This window comes from Coffea eugenioides, unplaced genomic scaffold (genome assembly GCF_003713205.1).
Source record: "Coffea eugenioides isolate CCC68of unplaced genomic scaffold, Ceug_1.0 ScVebR1_2337;HRSCAF=3350, whole genome shotgun sequence".
NCBI lineage: Eukaryota > Viridiplantae > Streptophyta > Magnoliopsida > Gentianales > Rubiaceae > Coffea > Coffea eugenioides.
This window is the reverse complement of record NW_020862816.1, coordinates 31,001-40,434: the sequence shown is the minus strand read 5'-3', so window position 1 is coordinate 40,434 and position 9,434 is coordinate 31,001. Positions and strand designations below refer to the sequence as shown.

At 42.0% G+C, this 9,434-nt stretch overlaps 2 protein-coding genes and 1 non-coding gene across 3 annotated transcripts; 1 reads left to right on the top strand and 2 right to left on the bottom strand.

Moving 5' to 3' along the window:
- The first annotated feature begins 1,981 nt into the window (after positions 1-1,981).
- Positions 1,982-2,088, top strand: LOC113756444. The gene has a single exon (XR_003465942.1). It is a non-coding gene; the product is annotated as a small nucleolar RNA R71 (small nucleolar RNA).
- A 788-nt stretch (positions 2,089-2,876) lies between these two features.
- On the bottom strand, positions 2,877-3,383 carry LOC113756443. The gene has a single exon (XM_027300126.1). It carries the CDS (start codon positions 3,381-3,383, stop codon positions 2,877-2,879), a length of 507 nt encoding a protein of 168 aa, XP_027155927.1.
- A 4,299-nt stretch (positions 3,384-7,682) lies between these two features.
- On the bottom strand, positions 7,683-8,405 carry LOC113756442. The gene has a single exon (XM_027300125.1). It carries the CDS (start codon positions 8,403-8,405, stop codon positions 7,683-7,685), a length of 723 nt encoding a protein of 240 aa, XP_027155926.1.
- Positions 8,406-9,434: the final 1,029 nt, after the last annotated feature.

Genomic DNA, 9,434 nt, shown 5'->3' with positions numbered 1-9,434 from the left:
GTTGCCTCCCAATTAGCGCTTTTATTTATAGTCGTTGGTTAGACTCAAAAGTCTTTCTTTTTAAAGTTCACTTTGGAGGGAAAAAGGAACTAGTTCCTTCCCAAGGGTTAAACCTTCTCTTTCCATTCACCATATTTTAAACTTGCTCTATCTCCAAATCATTCTCATCATCAAATAAAGAAGAGTTAGCATGATCATAATATGTATGAGGATTTCTTGAAAAACATTTGAAACAATCCCAAAGTTTACTTGATATTTTGCCTTTATCCACTTGAACTTTAGAATTAAGGATCTCTTTTCCTTTATTCTTCATATTAGGCATGTTACAAACATGAGAATCAAGAGTTTCAATATGATAACCTTCTTTATATAACTTTTGTATAACATTAACCTTCTTAGAATTAAAAACTTTTCTATGCCATAAATCAATATGCTTACTTTCATTAAGATTGAATGCTAGCTCTTCACGATTTACTCTAAAGATCAACTTACCTTTTTGAGCATAAATTAAAGCTTTGGCAATGGCTAAGAAAGTTTACCTAAAATAATAGGTAAATGCATGCCTTCTTTCATATCGATTACAATAAAGTCAGCCAGTATAAAGAACGATTTCACCTTAATGATGATGTTTTCAATTATACCAACTGGACACTTTATGGACATATTCGTCGATTGAAAAGTAACTTTTGTATCCTTCATCTCCCTCAAATCAAGCTTCCTTGTATTGGAAAGTAGCATCAATGATACACTTGCACCTAAATCACATAAAACATTAATGAAATTCAAAAGTCCAATGGTGCAAGAAGTAATGAAACTCCCTGAATCTTTAAGTTTTGTTGGAAATTTGCTTTGAATATATGCTGAGCATTCCTTCGTTAATGCTATTGTCTCATTATCTTCAATTTTTCTCTTTCTTGAAATAATATCCTTCAAGAAACGACCATAAGAGGAAATTTGTAAGATAGTATCAACAAAAGAAATATTAATTCTAATTTACTCAAACATTTGAGCAAATTTCTCAAATTTCTTCTCCATATTGCTTTGCTTCAACCTATTGGGAAAATGAATGGAGTTAGTAGCATTCTTATGAAAAATATCAGAAGAAAGTATATCAAACTCATTTGGAGCGTGATCCTTTTTACCTTGTTTTTTATTATTTCCCCTATTTCCATCATTCTTTTCATTTTTACCAAGATGATTATCCTCGAATTATTTGCTATTCCCAAGAGTGATTGCATTCATATGTTCTCTAGAATTCATCTCGATTTTACTCGAAAATTCACTCGGTTGTCTCAAATTAATGAAATTAGCAATATTACCTAATTGGCCTTGCATATCCCTTATCAAGATCATCATATTGTCATGCTTATTTTAACATCATCAAATCTTTATTTTATTTCATGAACATGCTTTTCAAAATTGACCTCCAATGGAAATACGTGACTCAAGTGGTCTTGTTAAAAAATTGGATGGATTGATAGGTTTTTGTGAATTTGATTGGTCTCTCGATCCTAAATTGGGATGATTCTTCCAATCGGAGTTGTAAGTGTTTGAAAAAGGATTATTTTGAAGTGACCAATTATAGTTGTTAATATTATGAATTTGCTCCATATGAAAACAATTAGCACTATCATGATTACCGCCATATATTGAACAATAAGCAACACTTACATAAGAATTTGAACCACCTTCTCCTTATTTACTTAGCAACCTCTCAACGTTATCCATTCGAGAACTAAACATATTTTCTAATTTAGCACTTAAAGAGTTGAGAGTGTTAATTTCGTACATACCATCCACACTTCTTGAATTACCTTTTTCATTTGTCCATTGATAGTTGTTAGAGGCCATTTCCGCTATCAAAATTTGAGCATCCTTGGTTGATTTTCTCATTAAAGCTCTATTGGCTGCGGTATCTACGTTGATCTTGGTTGGGTAATTGAATCCATTATAGAAAGTTTGAATAACCAACCAATCGGAAAGACCATGGTGGGGGCATCTTCTTTGAAGACCTTTGAATCCCTCCCAAACTTCATATGACGACTTGCCTTCATGTGGAATAAAACCTATGATATTCGTATGAAGTTTAGCCGTTTTTTCAAGAGAAAAATATTTATTCAAGAATGCTTTTGCCAACTCACCCCAAGAAGTGAAAATATTAGGGGGATAAGAATTAATCCATACTTTCACTTTATCACAAAGTGAAAAAAGAAACAACCTTAATTTAATTGCATCATCACTTACTCCATTTATTTTGATTGTACCACATAAATCCATGAAATTAGTTAAATGAGTATTAGAATCTTCCATTACATTTCTTCCAAATTGAATTTGTTGAACCATTTGGAAAAGCAAAGGCTTGATTTTAAAGTTGCATGCATTAATTATTAGCCTTGCAATGCTAGTTTGTGCTCTCGATTCATTTGGCAAGGCATTATCCGTCAAAGGTCTTGGTTTTTGCTCCTCTATTTTGATGAAAGTTTCACCTATACTTTTTACCTCAATTTGTTCTTGTTGGGTGCGTCTTCTTCCTCTTCTTGTTGTATTTAATTCTTGAAGGCAAATTTCTTCTTGGTGAAGAACTTAGCACCTAAAAATAACCAAAATTACAACTAAAAGATGGAAATTATAAAATTAGCAAAATAAAGAGAAAGTAACAAAGTCTAGAAATTTTTTTTAAAAAAGAAGGATCCTTTTATTTATTCGAAGTTAAAGTGAGATAGTTACAATAGATATAGAGAATGAACTAAATGAGCCCTACCACCTAACAAGGCACTAGCCTAAGGGATGGGAATTCCCTAGCATCCATAGCCAAGCAGCCGTGAATCTCCCTTGGTTGATGATGAAGAGAGTCAAAAGACCATACTAGGGTACCCCTACAGGGTAGCTAACCTATCTGCAACCATATTTGCTTCACAGAAGATGTGTTTAAACGAAACAGACACCTGATCCAGCAGTCGACGAATCCTTCTCAGCAAATTACAATATGACAAGCCTCCCAGAGCCGACGATTTGACTAGCGACACTAGAACTGCAGAGTCCACCTCAACCAAAACCTCCCGTATCCCCTTCGCTGCACACACTTGCAACCCTTCCAATACTGCCACTGCCTCCGCCTGAAGGACCCCCTTCTCCCCAAACTCTTTGTAGAAAGCGAAGACAAGTCTACCATTTGAGTCGCGCAGTATCCCACCTCCACTAGCCCTCCCGTTGACCACACTAGCATCCGTGTTTAATTTGTACCGCTGGGCTGGAGGTTTCGTCCATGTAACCACCACTGCCTGCCGCTTACGGGTCATCGAAATTGCCAAGTTTGCCCACGTACTATCCAAATCGCATAGAATTGTGCCTTCTCTATTTTCCAAGCTCATCCCATGTCCCATATGAAATTAACCACCTCCCAGATGACCCTCCGAGCAGAAAAAGCCTGTCATTCAAACCTCGCCTTATTGCGTCCCTGCCAGATGAACCATGATACCAATATCGGGAGGATACATCTGACATGATGTTTAGGGATGCGAGGCAGTAATGTGGCCCACTTCATCCATAGTAGCTGCAGATCATCAAGTGGCAAGCGAAGTATGCCAAACATATTACCAAAGTGCCCCCAAACCTCCCTTGCCACTGGACCACTGACAAACAGGTGAGACACTGATTCCTCAGCCTTGAGACAACAGGAGCATCTGGACACCAAGGGCAGCCCTCTTCGACGGAGAACCGAATCCAAGGGGACAAAGCTGTTCAGCAGCCTCTAAGCAAATATAGACATTTTCAGGAGAATACCTTTATTCCAAACCATACCATGCATCGAGAAGCCGCCGCGACGTTGTCGACACAGTTCCCATGCCGAAGTTAACGAAAAGCCCCCCTTCTCCGACCCTGCCCACACGATCCAATCCTGCCCATCCAGGTCGAAAGGGATATCCACAATCGAATCCACGAGGTGGCTCAGAAGCCATTGCAGGAGTCGGTCCCTATTCCACCCTTCCCATCCCAAGAACTCCGCCACCAATGAATAAGGTTGCCCCTATCTGCCGGCAGCAATGAACTCAAGGGTCCAAGCTCACACCAAGTGTCTAGCCAGAAATCTATCATACCCGAACCTAGACTCCATGTGATGTGAGCTTCCACCAACTCCAGTACCCCATGTAGCCGCTTCCATGTACCCGTTGGTCGTGCTATTTCAGCCTAGAGCGGATGCTGGTCCCCGACGTACTTAGAGAACATAAAGTCCGACCAGATGGATCCTCGTTGGCGTAGTCGCCACCATAACTTATAGGAGAAGGCTTTGACCATGTCATCCAACAACCTAACCCCCAATCCACCCTCCTCTGTGGGGAAGCACATCTTCTCCCAAGGAGCCTAATGAATTCGTTTAGAGTTATGTGCTTTATCCCTTAAGAAAGCGTTAAATATTCTTCCCAATGCAACTAAGACTACCTTAGGGGGTTTAAGTACTTGCAAAAGATACATCGACATCGAATTCAAGACGTGCTTTAAGAGAATTAATTTCCCCCTGTGGACAGCAACTTTGCACTCCAGTGACAGACACGAGCCCTTACCTTTGCAGAATCCCATCAAAGACAATTGAAGAGCACCGACCTCGAGAAATGGGAACCCCAAGATAGACTAGAGGAAAGAATTGTCGTGGAAACCCTAGAATGGTAGAAACAAGGTCAACTTGCGCCGCAGTCACCCCAGACGAGCACACGAAGCAGTTTTTTGAGGCATTAATCTTCTGTCCTGAGTATTGTTGATATTGCTTGAAGAAGTCTCCAACCGCCTTTAAGGTCTCCTTCGACAGCCTCGTGAAAACAATGATATTGTCCGCGAATGCCAGGTATAGGACTTTAAGTCCTCCAGCCTGAAAAAATCTGTGTCAACCCTGCTGGAACAAGGCATTCAACCCCCTTCCAAACAACTCAGCAACTAACACGAATAGGGCTGGAGAGATAGGATCCCCCTGTCTGACCCCTCGCGTCGACGTAAAAAATCCCGCCGGCTCCCTATTTACAAGTATCGAGAACCAGTTATTCGCAACCAGGCGGAAGATCAGATCGACCGCATTTTCTTGAAAACCAAACGCCTTAAGCATGAAGAGGAGAAACGACCACTCCACTCTATCATACGCATTTTCCATATCCAACTTTAACATGAGGTTTGGAATCTCCAACTGACGATCGAGTTCCTGTGCATGCTCTTGCGTCAGTAGGACATCATCAATTATTTGATGCCCCGGGACAAAATCGAACTGCCAAGGAGAAATCAGCTGGGGCAGGAGCTTGCTCAACCTATTTGTCACAAGCTTAGAGATAATCTTGGAGTTGACGATACACAGACTGATTGGCCAAAATTCTTGCCAGCGAGATGCCCCTCTATTTTCGGTACTAACACAATTAACGTGTTGGTAACCCTTTTTCACAACAACCCGCCCTTAAAATAATCCTGAACAACAGCCACCAACTCCTCCTTAATTATCCCCCAACACGCCTGATAGAAACCAGACCCAAATCCATCCGGGCCAGGGGCACTATCTGGACTGATGGAACACTACTTCACGAACCTCTTCCATTGACGGCAAAGCCAACTGTCTCTCATTATCCCCCAGAGACACTCGTGGGAGAGTGAAAGGTAATACTGGATGACGGTTGGTATCCCTATCCGATTTGAACAGCGTCTCAAAAAATGATGCTGCTGAGCACTTGATGTCCTCAATCTTTGTCAGCCACTGCCTCGTCGAACTACGTATGGCAATGTAATTAGAAGCTTGCCGTTGTCGAACCACAACATGGAAGAAGACCGTGTTCGCATCCCCCTCCTGAATCCATTTTACTGTCAATTTTTGGCGTCAAAATTCACAATCAATTGCCAATTGTTTCATGTAGGCCGCCATTGCCTCATGGTAAGCAATCTTAGGCATCACAGTCCTCTCCATGTCATACTGGAGCTCCGTAATACGCATAACTTTCTCAAGCTCCGCCACCCTAGTGCCAATATGCCCAAACACCTCCTTGTTCCATGCCCTTAGCTTGCCTCTCACTCTTGACATTTTACGGTAGAACTCTGACATTGTACGTGCTGGGCAAGCCCCTCCCTATGCCTCCTGAACAACTTCAAGGAAAGAGCCATGGCGGGGCCAAACATTGAGGTGCCTGAAAGAAGAGGCCCTTTGGCTCTCCAAGCCACACTTAATCAAGAGGGGCGTATGATCAGATCGTCCCCGTGCAAGGTGCAGAACCCTTGATATAGCATATATCTCAGCCCATTCGTGATTAACCAACACCCGATCCAAATGCTGCCACATAGTCCCATTCGTCCAGGTAAACGGCGCCCCTTCAAAATCTACCGAGACAAGGCCACAATTAAAAATCGTTTGATTGAACTCCTCCATGTTTCGAGCATTCGGTGGTGTTTCCCCAGTCACTCGGAGGCCTCCAAGATAATGTTAAAATCCCCAGCCAACATCTAGGGTCCTTGGCGTGAAATCGCCAAACTCTCCATGGGACTCCAGAGAGGCCGTCTAGCTATCCCTGTGCATCGAGTATAGATTACCGAGAGAAAGAGTGTACCAGTTGGAGAGCTAAACCCCATATCAACCAACTGGTCCGCGAATGTGGTAAATGAAATAGAGAGAGCAAGGTCCCATAAGACCCAGATCTTGCCATCCACAAAGGAGGCTACCGACTTACAACCTGCAAACCATTTCACAAAATCTAACTGCCCTTCATCAGACATAGGTTCCAACAAAACCAGAATTTTTGCGTTAAAGTCAAATTTCATCTTTTTTAAGTATCGGAGCGAGTCCATCTTTGACGCACCCCATATATTCCATACCAGAAAATTAATTGGACCTAGCATTGGAACGAAATGCATATCTCTTTCGAGTTTCCCCACCCATCGCGTTTGGTTTTGGGAGCCTGCCCGTTCTTTCCGTCCCTCCTTTATTGTCTAAATCCTCAGGAGCTGCACATCCAGCTAATCAATTGCAGGAGAATTCCTTCCATTGTGCTCCAGCCTGCCAATATGCTCCAACCGACGTGTCAACTGCACTTGCATGGCTCGAAGTTCCTGATACCTCAACCCTTTGGGTGCCTCTCCACGCACAGGGCTAAGCGACACAGCGCCTCTCAGATTTTTGCCTCTCAACTCCACTACCCCATCTCCCACCCCATCAAGGACTCCAAATGGCTTACTGAGTTGTATCCTGATGCCATTGACACTTGCCCAGCCCCCTTATCCCCAACATTCTCGAGCAGCAATGCATCTAGTCCCCTTGCATCTGCCTCCCCCACTCCAACCGCAGCCATTGTTGCCGTACTTAGTCCATCATGCACCTGCACACCTACGGTTCCTTCACCCTCAGCCGTGCCTCCGACAGCAGACTGTTACTGCACTACCTCGTCCCCAGTCTGCACCAACCCCTCGACCAGGTCCAGTTGCTGCTGCTGCACTACCTCATCATCCTGGGCCTCCAGTTGCTCATGGTCCAAAGCCAAGGGCGACCTTCCCACCTCTACCTCCACCCAAGTCGAAGATTTCTGGATATCCCTCTTCTCTCCAACATCCTCCCCTCTCGCCATGGTCGTTCCTTGATCCTCTTTGAGAAGGGGGTCTTTGCCTTGCGGTAGATGTGCCTAGGCATTTTTTGCAGGTTTTAGAGCCGAATACTTCCTATAACACTCCTATTGGACATGGCCAAACCTCTCACAGAAGGAGCAGAACGCTGGCCAACTCTCGTATTCCACGTGCTGCCAGAAACCATACTTCTCATCACCTATCCAGATCTTTTTCACAGGTGTGCGGGCTATATCGATCTCCACCAACACCCTTACGACAGACGGCCTCCTCAGATCACCCGTAGCTGCGTCAATCTTCAGTAGTCGTCCCAAGACAGAAGCCAGCTTATTGAGTGGGTTCCTTCTAAAAAATGGTAATGGCAGGCCTAGAAAACTTACCCACACAGGAACGATCGTTACTTTTTTGTTGGCTTTGAAATCGAAAGACCGTTTGGAGATTGTCATAGGCGAGCTCTTTATGAACCACGTGCGACGTATTAATAACCTAGCATAATCCTCCTTCATTGTTGGCCTGATGAGGACATGGTTCGCATCCAACAAGGCCACCGCACAATCCCCCTTCAGCCCTAGCGACAGGAAAAACTTCCTTACAGTCTCCATAGGAGGTCTACTGTATGAGAATTTGCCCACTAGTGCGTGCTGGAAAGGACGTGCCAATTGCAAGATTTCCTTCTTTGCTATTCTGAGGGCGGGTTTCCCCCTATACGTAGAGATAGTCCTTGGATGGAAAGCCTCAACACCATTGCTGGTTGTTACCACAGCCGCGAAGCTCTTCGATGGGGGCGGCGCATCTCCCACAGCCCCATCCGGCTGCTGAAGTGCTGCCATAACGGGCGACGGCCAAATCGAACCCTAGTTTTCCTTTTTTAGCCATGTAGCCAGAACCCTCGATTAATAAAACTTGATTAAACTCTAGTGTCTCACCTAAATCTCCAACAATGGCGTCAAAAACTTGATAGGGATATTCTTACTACTCTACAAATTTTAAAACCTTAGGCACTATGTTAGTTTAGGTGGTACAAACTTGATAGAAGATGTTAGTTTAGATGGTACAACTAGTCATATGACATAAACAATGAATATAAAACTAGTTAGGTGGTAAAACCAACCATATAGGCAGTATGTTGCAAGAAATTAAATAAAAGTAACGACAAATTAGATTAGAATTGCTATAAGATTAAGTAAGAGGATCCTAAGGATTAGAATCCCTTGTTATGTCATGATTAGAAATTAGTTAAGGTGATTATGCTTATGCTTCCATGAATTGTCAAGAAATAACTTCCAAATGTATGTCTTTACTTTCACCAATGGACATTCTTAAGAGAAACTATCTTGACTAATTCCTCTAAAAATTAATTTCGCCAATTTCTTTAATTCATTGAATAATCCTTCACCTATAATCATAGAGAAAAGGTAAGAAATAAGTTAATAAGTTCAATGAACTTATTGTCTGAATCCAACCAACCATTATTCACTACTTTCGTGAGAATAAGGCAAATGTTTAAGAATTTAGATCTATTTGAAGACAACTTTCATTGCTCAACAATTATCAAATCATTCATAGTTGATGGCCAAACAACTATAAAGCATAGTCATAAGTTCTCAAATTAATGATTCTTGAAAAAGCATAATCATTCTCTAACTATTTCAAATCAAAACTATAACAAGTTTATCTTCACCTTGGGATATGAAAAAGTTTAGCTAGACATCATATGAAGAATATCTAAGTATGAAACAATCTTGTAACAAAGCATGACAAATAAGAACAAAACACAAGTTTAGGAAGAGGAATTCTTATTCAATGTCTTGAAGGTTAAATCCTTGAATTTCTTCACAAGTTGATCTTTCAAATAAACT

Excerpts from the sequence above, each read along its gene's own strand:
- LOC113756442 (XM_027300125.1), bottom strand. The coding sequence starts at position 8,405 with ATGGCAGCACTTCAGCAGCCGGATGGGGCTGTGGGAGATGCGCCGCCC.
- LOC113756443 (XM_027300126.1), bottom strand. The coding sequence starts at position 3,383 with ATGGGACATGGGATGAGCTTGGAAAATAGAGAAGGCACAATTCTATGC.